Consider the following 14,977-nt stretch of genomic DNA (forward strand, 5'->3'; position numbering starts at 1 on the left):
AACTATGCCTTTTTTCAGATTTTGGACGACATACTAAACTATGACTTTTTTTTCCATATTTTGGACGACATACTAAACTATGACTTTTTTTCATATTTTGGACGACATACTAAACTATGACTTTTTTCCCATCTTTTGGAGGACATACTAAACTATGACATTTTTGGCTATATTTTGGACAACATACTAAACTATGACTTTTTTGGTCATATTTTGGACGACATACTAAACTATGACATTTTTTTCACATTTTGGACAACATACTAAATTGTAACTTATTTTTTTTCTTTTTGACTAAACTATTTTAACAGAGAAATAAGCCTTGAGCAGAACCCGGCTCTTTATGTGTTGGGACCCATCAGCCTGCTGGTGGATGGGTTGAGAGGGACAGAGTGTATCAAGTATCGTGAATGTAATACAGAGTAGACTGGTGGAAATGGGCAGGTGGAAGCAGTGGGCTGGAGGAAGGTCAGCATCAGCATCCCACAGTGGACATGATGGAGATTAAGCCAGTTGGTGGGACAGCAACCACAGATCAGACACATCCAGCTGTGGGACCAGGGACACTCAGAGAAAGGACACAGGGAGAAACAGAGTGAGCTATCATCTTAGAGTCTTTTTTGAGGATAACTTTGGAACATCTGTCTAGTGATTACAGATGTAGGCTACTGTGGGAGGATGCAAACACAGACCATTGTTGCTGTGAACTTAAAAGCATCACGTACTGCTTGCTCGTCTTGCTGAATAATTATTAAATTTTAATCCATCTCAGAGAAATGTGCAGCTTTTTGCAGTGACTGTGGTCACAAAACGCCATCTTGAGAGGGATGGGTGTTGACAAGCAAATGTACGACTTTCTGCAGAGATCCATTTGCCACCTGCTTTTGGTAATAAAATCTAAACCCACAAAGCCAAGTACTAAGTGCACAGCCTCGTTCAGCTCCATTTGTGGTATTTTAAAGTGATGCAGTGTGTGTCCCCTAAGCGTGTCTTTAATGAACTGTAACCCTCATAAATGCGTCCATGACAGGACAACACAACAGGAAGTCACTGCGTCTCTTACAACAAAACAAAAACTCACTGCATGCTGAAGGTTTGCCTAAAAGCACATTCACAGTGTTGTGGGCTATTTAAACTGAGGTTGAAATGGAGGAACATGCTGCAGTGCTTAAAAGGTACACTGCATCCTAACGCCATTACAAAGGTGAAACACGGTGGATGGATCGGGATTTGAGGCTGCTTTAGTGTCTCTGAAGAGCTCATCATCATCGTCTGGATGAAAATGAACATTCATTGTTATTAAAAGGTCACACAGGACAAAATAATGGTTGTCGTGTGACAGTTGAAGTACAATTTGAAGTAAATCTGCTGAAAAATGGCTTAAATGAAAGAAAATCCACCATTTGAAGCAGCCCAGTCAGAATTAAACCCAGTATAGATGTTGTGGAATGACATTAGGAGAACCTTTCACACAGGAAATCCCCTGAATATAGACCCATCAGCCACACATTATAACCACATTGATCATCTTGTTACAAGGCAATGTTCTGCTGGTAAAACCTTGACTCTTGACATCCATGTGGATGTTTGACATGTACCACCCACCTGAATATTGCAGGTCAAGCGACCGCCCATGGCAACACCAGCCCTTGATGCCAGTTTCCACCCTCTGCAGGACAACGCACCCCAACACACTGGCAAAACTGCTCAGGAGTGACCCACAGAGCTAAGGGGTTCCACACTCCCCAGATCTAAATTTTCCTGTCTGTGGGATGTACCAGGATGAGCCTGATCTAAGTAGGTCCTACTCTGCAACCGACAGGACAAAGAGAATTCACTGCTACCATTCCTGTGTCCATGCCCCCACTGGGTCAGAGGAGCAGCAGAAATTGGACCCACACAACATTAGGCAGGTGGCCATAAAGTTTTGTCTGATCGGTGTGTGTGAGCCAAAGCACTTTTATGAGGAACAATGATGTTAAATTTCCCCTGAATGTTGCACTGGTCTGATTTCCAGCTAAGGAGGTTTGATGAGGCATTTTCCTACCAGCACCGAGGATGCATTTTTAGTATCTGTTGGTGTTATTAGTGTAAGTTTGTCGATACTTTTTGTTAGGTGATGATCAGAAATCCAAAAAGACTGCCAGTTAATGCACAAAACCTGTGTTTATTGAACAGATGAACATTTATGTCGTTACACTTCAGTGCAAATGATACAAGCTTGCTTCTGCTTTCATGCCTTGCCTTTTATGTTTATGTGGATTCACTCATCATCGTCATCATAACTGCATTTTGCATATCAAACACATGTGGAGTAGGCATTAGTAGAATTATATACTACAACCAGGCTGATGCATGCAGCAGTTCGTAAAGCATAAAGTCAAGAAGCTGTACACTCATCTAAACAGCTGCTTCTTCCATAGAAATGACAAAACACATTTCACAAAAAACAACACAACACACTCAGAATACAACACATTTGGGCAATCACAACTAAATGAGAAACTGACATCAATTAGTTGAGCAGAATCAGATATTCCCCTCGCATTCCAAGCTGCATAACTACAAATAATAAATACTACCGACTTCAAAACACACACATTCCTCATACTGGAAATTCATAATAAGGAGTAACGCTGACCACTACATCAATGCACGCATCACATTATTGATACATCTGGTCACTGAAACAGGACTTTAATGTGGAAATTTGACAGAATTTTTATTCCATCTGCCACAGCAACCCCGTTCTATAGATCTGAACACCGCCGGACAGTGTGAGCGATTCATGAAAAGCTTCACATCTGAACACAGATTGTATGATTGCTAGCAATACCACACTAAACTACTCTATATCTCACTCATGTCTTTAAGTAGCGCTTTCATGTTCATGCATGACTCCAGTTGAAGAACATGATGACTAAAAACAGACTGGCAGCTGTAATATAAAATATGAAATAAGCTTTGTTGATAGTTTCGGTCTTTTTGGTCCAGTAGCCAGCCTTCTCTTCCTCCTTCCTGCTATTGAGGAGCAGAATCAGTGTTTTCACCACATCCCTCAGCTCATCTGAGAGCTTTTCAAAAGCATTTTGCTCCTCTGTCAGCTGGCTGCTGCTCCCCTGAAAGAGTATTTTGAAGACTGTGGTTAGTTAAAGTGATTACAAACCAAATATAATGACAGACCGCTGCATCTGATATTCAGACTTCTCTACCACTTCGGAGTTATAACTCAGTTCAGCTGCTTTTTAATGGCTCGTGTTTTGCATTTGACCAAATGTGTTTCCATGGTGAGCTTGTGATGATGATGTAATTTTGACTGCACCAATATTTTATCCCTCTCAGATCCAACACTCCCCATCAGGTTTGAAAGGCATGTTATGCTTTTAAAAACTGCCAAAATGACACCTTTTTATCAGAATCAGAAACTATAAAAACTGAAAGAAAATCATCAAATTTTCAAGTGTCTTACAATTTTTGAACTTAATGTGTGACATGTCGTTCAAATGGGAAAGTCAACCAAGTCTGTGCTTAAAAATCATGTTATTTTATAATAATCACTTTATTGTACAAATGTCATATCAAAATTTACCAAAAGCACATTGGCTGAAGGATTGATACTCTAGCAAAAAAAACCTAAATAATCTGTGCTTCTCGACACAATTGGGAAGCCATGAGTGACTTTTAGGCTGAACTGCTGGCTGTGTTTATGCAGAGCAAACATGAGACAAATGCAGAAACAATTTAAATATGTAGTAGTACAATATCGAAGATGTATGTAGGGTATTGCTAAAATTTTGTACACTTTGATTCCTTTTTTGCTGTTGTTGCTGTAAAATAATCAAGCAAAGAAATCAAAAGTTATTTTTTTCTTTTTATATAATTTACACAACTTTGCTTTACTGCACAAAAGACGTTTGAGTTATCTTTAGTTACAACCATGGCTTTGCTGTTTCCATAGATATGCAAGACTTTATACTGTAGTGAAAACTGAACCCATGGAGATAAATAAAATACCACAAAACTGCTTTGGGTTCAGAGGATTAAAATGCAATGTAACGTATCCCAACCTTCAGTAGTTCCGCTGGTGTTGCTTCATCAGCAGCCACATCACAGATGCAAACACAGGGATGCCACTTCTTATCTCCTGGAAGGACATTAGTGAGAGAAAAAATAAAATAAAATTAGAAGTTAGTTGTTTCAGCTAAGGAAGAAAGAGGGAGAGCATTCACAGTGCAAAAATAAAAAATAAAGCCACTGTAGAAAAAAGCTCATGCTAAGTGTTGATTAGAATTGGCTAGAAGACATGTGGGCGACTTTAAAGTCAACTGGTGGAAAGTTCTTTGGTCTGATGATGGGACCAAAGTTGAGCTTTAGACTATCAGATTAGACACTAGTTTTGCAGACACCAAACATTGCACATCCTCACAAATACACCATCCCAACTGTGAAGCACGGTGGTGGCAGCATCATGATGTGAGGATGCTTCTGGGTAGCAGGAAGGCTTCTAAAGGCTTCTACCCTCTTCTAAAGGTAGAGGGTAAATGAATGCAGCAAAATGTCTTGAAGTATATGGAGTCTTTTTTTGGAAATTCTTGTCTAAAAGCTAAATTATACTGACTTTATTTCCATGCTAAAAAGGGGAAAACTTCCAAGGGATGTGAATACTTTTTATAGGCACTGTAAGTTCAGCATCACAACACCAAGTTGCCCATCTTCAAGAGGGAACAATCTGTTAGGTGACGTTCACATGAGGAGGGTTCTGACTGCTCGCCAGCTAATCTGCTTGTATTCCTAGAGCCTGTCTAACTACTTTTGGCTTTGTGAGCTGTTCCAGTGAACCAAAGTGAAATCAAAACTTGGAGACTGTTTGAAAAGTAAGAAAACCTCCTCCAAAATCCCAGTGACATCTTTATCATTGGGGATTTTCACATAACCATGGAGAGTAGCTCAGCTTCTTCACTCCTTCTGCAGTAAATCTCACCTCCTTCACAGCAGGAGAAGCCTTCTTTGCCCCGTTTCTCTCCACAGCTCGCGTTCAGGCTTCGGTCTCCATCTGTCTCGTCGTCTTGGGGCGCCGAGTCTTTTTCCATCAGATACATCACAACAATTGTCTCCAGGAGGCTGAGCAGCATCAGACCAAAAATCCCAATGCAGTAGAGGGCTGAAGGAAACATGTGAACAGAGACTTAATTATGGTGACTGGGTTAAGAAATAGCCGCACATTCAGCCAGTTTATTCTGCACCTGGAAGCACACTTTGGTTCACCATTACAGTTCAAATAGAAATGTCTCGACAGCCACTGGAAATCCGTACAGACATTCATGTTCTCCATTTCATGGAGGCGACAGACTTAGGCGATCCAACACCAAGAAAATGATTCAATAAAAACAGGATGAACTGAAATATCTTTGGTGATTTACCTCCTATATCATCAAATCAAACATTTAATTTGACTGAGGGCCAAGTAGCAACTATTTCTTTAGCTCGAACTTTCAGCTTGATCCAAACCAAAATTACAGATGTGTCCTCACAGCTGAACCCTGGTCAACAAAAACAGGTAGTCATGGTCCAGACAAAACTGAACCTTGGTCTAGTTCATTTCTGTTCTAAAGACCAACTGGCTGTCAATCCAAAAATGGGAAAAAGAGAACAAGGAACATGTCTTGTTGGTCACTATATGCTGAGTCTTTTCACATTGTATTCTGATTTGCTGGTTTGTAAAATTTACATGTAGTAGCTGTCATTCTATAAGAATTTTGTCCTAAATTGTCTGTTTTTGTTAAATCGATCAATTCAATTCAATTCAATTCAATTTTATTTATATAGCGTCAATTACAGTCAAATCGTCTCAAGACGCTTTACAGAACCCATATGCCTGACCCCCAGAGCAAGCCCAAAGGCGACAGTGGCAAGGAAAAACACCCTTTTAACAGGGAAGAAACCTCGAGCAGAACCCGGCTCTAAATAGGGGGGACCCATCTGCCTGCTGGCCGGGCGGGTTGAGAAGGACAGAAGAGGGCAAGGGGGAGGGATGGGAGAAGAGGGAGGGGTGAGAAAGCAAGGAAAACACAACACACATTTGAATACATGCATGACAGGATATGTGACACAGACAAAGTATAAGCTAACATTGAAAACTGACTCATAGTTTACTCTTATGATGTACGGCTCTGACATTAAACATACTCCTTATATAGCTAGCAGTAAAATTCAAACAGTATGTAAGTTAGCATAACAGTATATTGAAGGCGATGCAGAGTTGACTCGTGGAAAAAGGGAATCGGAAGCAGAGGGCTGGTGGAAGGTCAGTAGCAGCATCCCACAGTGGACATGGTGGAGACTGGACCAGCTGGTGGAACATCGACCGCAGATCTGAAGCATCCAGCTCTGGGACCAGGGACACTCGGAGAAATAGCACAGGGGGAAACAGAGTGAATGTACTGCAATAACGGTATACATATTAAATGTAAAGGTAGATAGAGAAGGGCTCAGTGCGTCAAGAAAAGTCCCCCAGCAGCCTAGGCCTATAGCAGCATGACTAGGGGCAGAACGAAGGGACGTCCAAGAAGGAGTCAGCTGTACAATGAAGACACAAGCCGAACCTCTGTGGGTCACCCAGTCAGCCCCAACTATAAGATTTGTCAAAAAGGAACGCTTTAAGCCTGGTCTTAAAAATAGAGAGGGTGTCTGCCTCCCGAACCCAAACTGGGAGCAGGTTCCACAGGAGAGGCGCCTGATAACTGAAGGCTCTGCCTCCCATTCTACTTTTAGAAATTCTAGGAACAACAAGTAAGCCTGCAGTTTGAGAGCGAAGAGTTCTACTAGGATAATAAGGTACTATCAGATCTTTAAGATATGATGGAGATTGGTTATTAAGAGCTTTATATGTCAGAAGAAGGATTTTAAATTCTATTCTGGATTTAACAGGAAGCCAGTGAAGAGAAGCAAGTATAGGGGAAATATGATCTCTTTTGCTAACTCCTGTCAGTACTCTCGCAGCAGCGTTTTGGATCAACTGTAGATGTTTGAGAGAGCTATTTGGACAACCCGATAATAAGGAATTGCAATAGTCAAGCCTGGAAGTAACAAAAGCATGAACTAATTTTTCTGCATCACTCTGAGACAGAATGTTCCTGATTTTTACAATATTACGCAGGTGAAAAAAGGAAGTCCTACAGACTTGCTTTATGTGTGAGTTAAAGGACATGTCCTGGTCAAAAATAACTCCAAGATTCCTCACAGTAGTACTGGAGGCCAATGTGATGCCATCCAGAGTAACTATTTGCTTTGAAAGCGAGTTTCTAAGATGTTTGGGGCCAAATACAATGACTTCAGTTTTGTCTGAATTTAGCAGTAGGAAGTTAAAAGTCATCCAGGTTTTAATGTCCTTAAGACAATCTTGCAGTCTAGCTAACTGATCAGTTTCATCTGGCTTCATAGATAAATACAATTGTGTGTCATCTGCATAACAATGGAAGTTAATACAATGCTTCCTAATAATATTGCCTAAAGGAAGCATGTATAATGTGAAAAGTATCGGTCCTAAGACAGAACCCTGAGGAACTCCGTGATTAACTTTAGTCTGCTCAGAAGAGTTATTGTTGACATGCACAAACTGGAACCTATCTGATAAGTAGGATTTAAACCAATCCAGTGCTGTCCCTTTAATGCCAATTGAATATTCTAGACGCTGTAATAAAATTTTGTGGTCGATTGTGTCAAACGCTGCACTAAGATCTAACAAAACAAGTATAGAGACTAGTCCATTATCTGATGCTATGAGAAGGTCATTAGTAACTTTCACTAGAGCTGTTTCTGTGCTATGATGCACTCTGAAGCCTGACTGAAACATTTCAAACAAATTATTCCTTTGTAGGTGTTCACACAATTGATTTGCAACTGTTCTTTCCAGAATTTTAGAGAGAAATGGTAGGTTGGATATCGGTCTATAGTTAGCTAACACATCTGGATCTAAAGTGGGCTTTTTAAGCAAAGGTTTGATGACAGCAACCTTAAAAGCCTGTGGTACATAGCCTGTTACTAGAGAGAGATTAATCAGATCTAACATTGAAGAATTAATTAAAGGTAAAATCTCCTTGAAGAGTCTAGTTGGGATAGGATCTAAAAGACATGTTGATGGTTTGGATGTAGAAACTGTTGAAATTAGTTCAGAGAGACATATAGGAGTGAAGAATTCTAAAGATTCATCAGGTCTAACAGCCAATTCAAAAGCATCTGTGACATTTGTAGGAAGGGCCAGATTAATTTTATCTCTAATCATAACTATTTTCTGTGTAAAGAAGCTCATGAAGTCGTTACTGGTTAAAGCTAAAGGAATACAAGGTTCAACAGAGCTCTGACTCAAGAAGCATCATTTTGGATTCATGATCAAGCATTTCATCTCGATTCTCTCTTTGGTCTCAGACAGCTAGAACTTGCACAGTACATCGCCTCCAGTTGTTTTTACCTATAAGTGGAATCCTGTTTGATGATGAAGGCAGAATTTCATTGAGAATAAGCTGCATCACTGTGACGGCAAGAAGCAGAGTGACCTTGAAGCTGAGCTTCTCGCCTCCTCTGTCTGAGATCAGGAAGGAGGCCAAGTCCAGACACAAGAGGAAGAAGACAGGCAGCAAGAAGTTGACAACGTAGAGGAGAGGCCGTCTCTTCATGGAGATCTGTGAGACGTAACGTGTAGAATGGTGAGCATACAAACTACATACATACATACATAAGGCACATTTTAATCAAAGTAATAAAGTGTATCTGTAGTTTTTATGGTGAAAATTTTCAGAATTTCAGTTTTGTTTGAGCCAGAAAAGGAAAAATCCAAGAAGGGTGGTAAAACATATGGAAAACGGGAGAGAGAGAGAAGGTAAAATAGAAAAGGAAGAGATAACAAGAACAAAAAAGGGAACAATAATGAGGAAAGAAATTATACTGGTCATGATTCATTATGATACCAGACCTCAGTAACTACAGCTGTCAGTTAAATCTTAGAATATTAAATGTAACTCAAGTTGAAAGTTACTTAGCATGGTGATATTTAAAATTGGTACTTAAATAGTACCGTAACATCCCCTGAAACTCTTGTTTTTGCCTCACTGTGCTGCAGTGATGCACAGTAATACTCCATCATATAACCATCAGGTGTGCTTACAGATTCAACAAGGTTTATTTCTGATGGACAATGTGCCAGTGGGCATTATTACTTACGGTGTAAACGATCATGTCTTGCTCAGCGCCAAACGTGGTAACAGACTTGTTGGTGACTTTCATGTTTAAGAACAGCCACTCGTACTGAGTCCGCATCAGCTCACGTGACCACTCAGTGGTCTCTGAAGAGCTCCAGTGGTGAACGAGTCTTATTTCTGTGACTGAAACGAGAGACAAAAGAGAAACAGCAGGAGCGTGTGCTACATGGTGAAACTTGTACTTTACAAAGTCACCTACAAACATAACTTATAAAAGACTCACCGGTGTGAACGACAGATTTGAAGGAGAGGGTGCATCTCTGAGTGTCAAAGGGGAATTTGTAGACGTGCATCCTGCAGGTGCTGACTAGAACCTGGTCGTTCTGAACAAACACTGTACCGTTGTAGTCAATAGTGAGTTGAGGACTTGGAGGGGCTTTGTCCTTTTCTATCCTGGATGATAAAAGAAATACATAAACACACATGTTCCATTAAAGATCTACTAGACTATAAAAGACTACATGAACACTAGCAGCAGCACGATGAGCTATATATTCAGTAAATTCAGTAAAGAGCAGCAATGCAATAACAGCTACGGTACCAATGTGCTACAGGACTAATATGTATAGCTATTATAGTAAAAATAGACACTGCAAATACACACTGGTGAATGTACACTTGTGAGCTAAAGTTTAAAGAGCATGCAGATCATGGCAGTCTTGAGTTTTCAATGACTCCTATAATAATCATTGAAACCCATCTGTCTTTGTCACAAAAAAACAACCATGCATTTTGGTTCTTTCATAGGTTTATTATAGATCTTCCGGAAATATGAACAATCTACCAGATCAAAAATATCCATACATCAATATGATTTTTCTGTTTTGGTGGTGTAGAAAGTTGTGTTAATCAAATTTTCTTAGTGGCATGGCCTCTTAACTTCTCATAAGTGATTACGATTGACAACAGCTGCTGACTTCTCTGAGCCAATTTAATTAAGGCCCATCTGATCCACTCATTAGACTTCGCCACAAACACTACAATGGAAACGTCTGAGGAGCTCAGAAAGATCTGAAAAAGCAAATCCCTGACTTGAACACGTCAAGAAAGTCACTTGGAGTCAATTCAAAGGTGTCAATGTCCACAGTGAAGTGTGTTTAACATCATGAAGAGAGATGCTGCCATACAAGAAAGAAGCTCTTCCTTTAAGAGCAGCACCTTCAGGCTCAACTGAAGCTTCCTGCTGATCATATAAAAATTATGTGGCCAGATGAAGCAAAAGTAGAGCTATTTGGCCAAAAACATGTTTGGAAGAGAGAGAAGGGGAGGCCTTTAACTTCAAGAAAACAAAATCTATTGTCAAGCATGGTGGTGGTAGTATTATGCTGGAAAAACGAAATGGGATGATTACTTCATATTCTTCAGGAAAACCTAAAATAATCACCTGGATGGTTGGATCCTTGACATAGGTGGGCATTTCAACAAGACAATGATCCCAAACACACGTCAAAAACAGTAAAGAAGCGACTAAATCAGGCTAGAAATAAGGTTTTAGACTGACCTCCCCAAAGTCCTTACTTAAATCCCATCAAGAACCTGACGTTGCTGAAAAAACAAGTCTATGTCAGAAAACCCAACAAATTTAGTTGAACTGCATCAATTCTGTCAAGAACAATTGTCAAACATACAACCTGAAGTTTGTGGAAGTCTACCAAAACACCTAGCCAAAGTTGAAATGGTCAGTGGAGGATCTATGATAAACCTATGAAGAACCAAAATGTGAAACGATTTTTTGGGACGACAGACGTGTTTCAATGATTCCATCGTAGACAATCAAGAATTATAGGAGTGACTGGAAGACTGCTGATAAACACAGTCTTTAAGGGTGTATGTACACTTTTGTTCAGGACTGTATTTTCTCCAAGTTCTGCAGGAAAACAAACAAGGTCATATTTTAAGGGCCAGAGTGGATGAGCACAGTACATGACGCCACAAGAAGTAAAGAAAACATGCCTTAAGGAGGCAGTGATGATATAACTGGTCAAAATCAACGCTGTAGATATATAAGTCAATGTACATTGAAAACACAACACTCAGCTTGTTGCTCATCGTTCCTCTTCCTTGCCTGCATTTCTTGATTTCGTCTTCCATAAAATCCACAATTTTACATGTTTTGTAAACCATACACATTCAAAGGCTGTTACTTAAGTTGTGTGTTAGCATTTGAATGCTTGTATTATGTCAAAACAGTAGTGTGATGCCATTAAGACAGATTACTGTTGTGAGTGCATGAAGGTACTGTACTTTTACACTTACATCTCTTCAATCGTGAGATCTGGCTTCCACAGGACTTCAGTAGGAAGAGAAACATTCGTAATGCCACAAAAGTCATGCGGATCCCAGCTTATGTAATCATTCTGCCATTTCTATGGAGGAAAACAAGGGTGGAGTCAGGAATATGATTAAAATTACAAAAAAAAAATCAAAGGGCAAGGAGGAACAAAGTCAAAGGTGTCTGAGTTGGAACAAAAACATGCAGTTTAAAAGAAAAAAAAATACAGTTTTCCAGTGAAGTGAGGAGATTAAATCATTTTTTTAAGGTAAAAACTCACCATGAGAATCCAAACATAAGGAACAAATGTCTGGTCAATCTCTTTCTATAAACAAGGAAAGAATAAGACGTGTTTAGGAGAAAGAACATGACCGTACAAGTAGAACAGCCAACCCGTAACTCATCAAAACTATCAGAACGAATTTCAGATGTTTCGAAAGTTCTGCAAAGTTGACTGAAATTCACTGACATTATGAAGTCAGCACTACCAACAGCCAGTCATCAATAATCATAAGCACACAGGCAGAAAAAACATGAAAAAAAATCCAATCTCAGCACATTATTTATAGGATCATGAGTGAAACCCTTCAGTTTGTGCTTCACCGCTCACCACATCTAGAATGGCGTAAAGCAAAAGCTCCAGGGACACTTCTGTGGACCGCTTGTAGTCTTTGACGGGACGAGTCATGGAGAACAACTCGTTGGCTTTGGTCAAGTTCAGGTAGTTTAAAACATCCTGATAACTGCATACTCTCTGAGGGGATTCCCCGTCAGCAGCTAAAAACATGAAGACACATGAGAAAAAGTCAAAGAAATGCAGAAATGCGCTGATTTTCAGTCTTTAAATTACATCTTCAGAGCTTTGCTGTACCTTAACTATGCACTGCTTTTGATTTAGTCTCTCAATATCAGTACATATTTAACTTCACTTCACGAATGTTCATAGTAATATCCAGTGTTTGCAGACAGACGGACAACTGGCGGTTGTTTGAGGTCATCTAATCAATTGCATAATGATTTTTACACTCTGATTTGTACAGTTAAGATATTCTTTTACAGCCTAGGAGACATTTGAAGTCACATAAGGAGTTTTTTTTTTTAGTTGAATGTGCATTTCTGTATTTGTTGGTGTTCTTGCATCTTGCATAGCGGGTCAATCCATACGCTTTAGTCACTGCAGGTTTAGAACAAAGCTTAGTTGCTGCAGTATTTGGTCCACATCTGGAATGAAGATAGGGTTATAAAATCTCACATAATTTAAGAATCAAGCTAATTCCTGGGTAGGTTTTCTGTGGGTTACATGAGGAAGAATCTCAGTTGACAATGAAATCATAATTTTAGGGATAACCTCCTTAAACAGTATTAATTTTTGACAGTTTGGTCAGTATTTGTGCAATATTTCTGTCAGTGATACAGGACATGCTCTTTTAAGATACATTTTTACTTTGATTTTTTTGCACAAAGTCACTCTTGTAATTGTTGTTTTTGATTTTAACAGTCTATTAGATTGCAAAACCAGCTCGGCATGTGATATCCATCTTCTGTTTAACACCAAATACATGCAAATAAATGCAAACCGATCAAAAGCAGCAGCCCCCAGTGAGGATGAGCAGAAACCTTACCTGTAATAAGGAGCAGAAAGAGGAGAAGCATCGTGAGTTTAAACCAGAGAGAGTCCAGTCTGTAAGAGGTAGGAACAGCTAAAGTGCTTTCAGAAATATTGGATTACAGTAAAAAAAGAAAAAAAAACAACACTTACTCACTACAGGAAGAGGGCTGGACGAACTCAGTGACCAACCCCCCGTCGTTTCAAATATCATCACTCAGTGGAAACACGAAGGGAAAGAGCAGAAACCACAGATGTCTGCTGCAGTGCCAGCAAATACGTGCATCATTTCTAAGTGGAAAATTCATTAAAAGGCACAAGTCTGGACACTTTCTGAAAGCCACAGCATCTATTCCAAGAATTAGCCAGTTGGATCTTCTTCAGGTAAGGTTGATTTTTTTTCTAATATAAGTTAAATATCACCTGTCATGCATTTTATACAACATTTTAAGGTTACTCTTCTTTCTTATAGCTGTTGTTGGTACAATTAGTGTTGAGACTGGAGTGAATTGTCCTGGTACAGTTATTTTATTCAAGATTTTTTTCTACATATACATACATTGAAGTAACCTAGCCGCGCTAGACAACCCACAGCAACGAATTTAATTCTCTGCCAGGGTGGGTCTAGTTACCCTCCATAAGGCTCGAGGCTGGATGCTCCTAAAACTGGCCGGACCAATCACCATGAAGTGTAGAGTCAGAAGGCGGGCGTAACTAAGTGACGACAGAGGCGCGACGATTCTGACAGAAACAACCGGCGCACAGTAAACAGTTATCTTTCGACTCGGCTTTGGCCACAGCCCTTAAAGATCTGAAGCTAAAATTCAACTTGAAAGATAAACAAAGGACGGCACTGAAGTGTTTCATTGAGAAGAAAGACGTATTTGGACTTATGCCGACGGGATATGGCAAATCCTTAATATACCAGTTGGCTCCGCTGGTTGGGAAGCTAACGGGACTTAGCCACAATCCGCCGGTGCTCTCGGAACTACGTCAGCCTATTCGTTGCGTTGATTGGTTGTATACCTACCCAATTGCTGCAGAGGGATTTGATAGACAACCTTTTAGCCCGCCTCCCTCCCTGTCGAGCTTCCCTCAGGGATGTGATTTTTCCGCGAATTCGCGGAATTCCGCTTTTTTCAGGGATGGGAATTTACCGCCGATCCGCGGATTTCATTTATTTGAACACTGATTTCACAAGTTTGAACACTTTATTGTCGCTGATACTCCCGCGCGATGGTAACGACGTTAATGATAGCTTGTTAACGACGATTGTAAACGGCCCAGCGATTGGAAGTCGCTGCGCCGCCGCCGCAACACCCCACCCCCACCCCCACCCCACCCCCATCAACAACTTTCCGCTAAAATCAGAACTTGCTGATCCCATCCCTGTTCCCTAGACCCTTGTGCCGTCAGAAACATGAGTGTAGCGTGGCTAGGCTAACATTAAAGCTTTCAGTTAACAGAATAGTTTATATAGTAAGCCAGCACAGTGTCATTCTTCATAGAACAAATCATGTTTATGCATACTAAGAAATAATTTGAGGGACTTACAGTTTCTAGATAAATTTCTAATTTAAGGATTTAGATTTTTTTTTTAGTAGCAAACATTATTTTAATCATTTTTTTGACATAATAATGTCAGTAATTGCATCGGTTTAGTATTGTGTGTGATTTAAACCCAAATTTCGGAGTGAGGTGATTTAAAAATGAATTCAGGTAGATGTTTTATTAGTCAAATTTGCCCGCTTACTATTTTTGTCTTCACACTGAGGTCAGGATTTAAAGTTGCTTCCCCAAACTACTTCAAACTGGAGCAGCTTTTGTTTTTTTTAACATACCAAC

At 39.9% G+C, this 14,977-nt stretch overlaps 1 protein-coding gene across 1 annotated transcript; it reads right to left on the reverse strand.

Moving 5' to 3' along the window:
- Nucleotides 1-2,147: 2,147 nt before the first annotated feature.
- Nucleotides 2,148-14,431, reverse strand: LOC110948401 (5-hydroxytryptamine receptor 3A-like). Its single transcript, XM_051939790.1, has 10 exons — nucleotides 13,149-14,431; nucleotides 12,137-12,303; nucleotides 11,807-11,851; nucleotides 11,511-11,620; nucleotides 9,478-9,647; nucleotides 9,217-9,377; nucleotides 8,468-8,678; nucleotides 4,982-5,161; nucleotides 4,068-4,144; nucleotides 2,148-3,119 (listed from the first exon to the last, which is right to left on the reverse strand). The coding sequence occupies exons 1-10, from the start codon at nucleotides 13,177-13,179 to the stop codon at nucleotides 2,889-2,891; spliced, it is 1,383 nt and encodes a 460-aa protein (XP_051795750.1). The 5' UTR covers nucleotides 13,180-14,431; the 3' UTR covers nucleotides 2,148-2,888.
- Nucleotides 14,432-14,977: the final 546 nt, after the last annotated feature.

Source organism: Acanthochromis polyacanthus, chromosome 19, assembly GCF_021347895.1.
Source record: "Acanthochromis polyacanthus isolate Apoly-LR-REF ecotype Palm Island chromosome 19, KAUST_Apoly_ChrSc, whole genome shotgun sequence".
Taxonomy (NCBI): domain Eukaryota; kingdom Metazoa; phylum Chordata; class Actinopteri; family Pomacentridae; genus Acanthochromis; species Acanthochromis polyacanthus.

What these genes read in the sequence shown, in the direction of transcription:
- LOC110948401 (XM_051939790.1), bottom strand. Translation starts at nt 13,179, where the DNA reads ATGCTTCTCCTCTTTCTGCTCCTTATTACAG. An exon ending in AAGACATGATCGTTTACACC is followed by an intron (nt 8,679 to 9,216) that starts GTAAGTAATAAT and finishes TACGTCTCACAG; the next exon opens with ATCTCCATGAAGAGACGGCC. An exon ending in CTTCTCCTGCTGTGAAGGAG is followed by an intron (nt 4,145 to 4,981) that starts GTGAGATTTACT and finishes ATGTCCTTCCAG; the next exon opens with GAGATAAGAAGTGGCATCCC.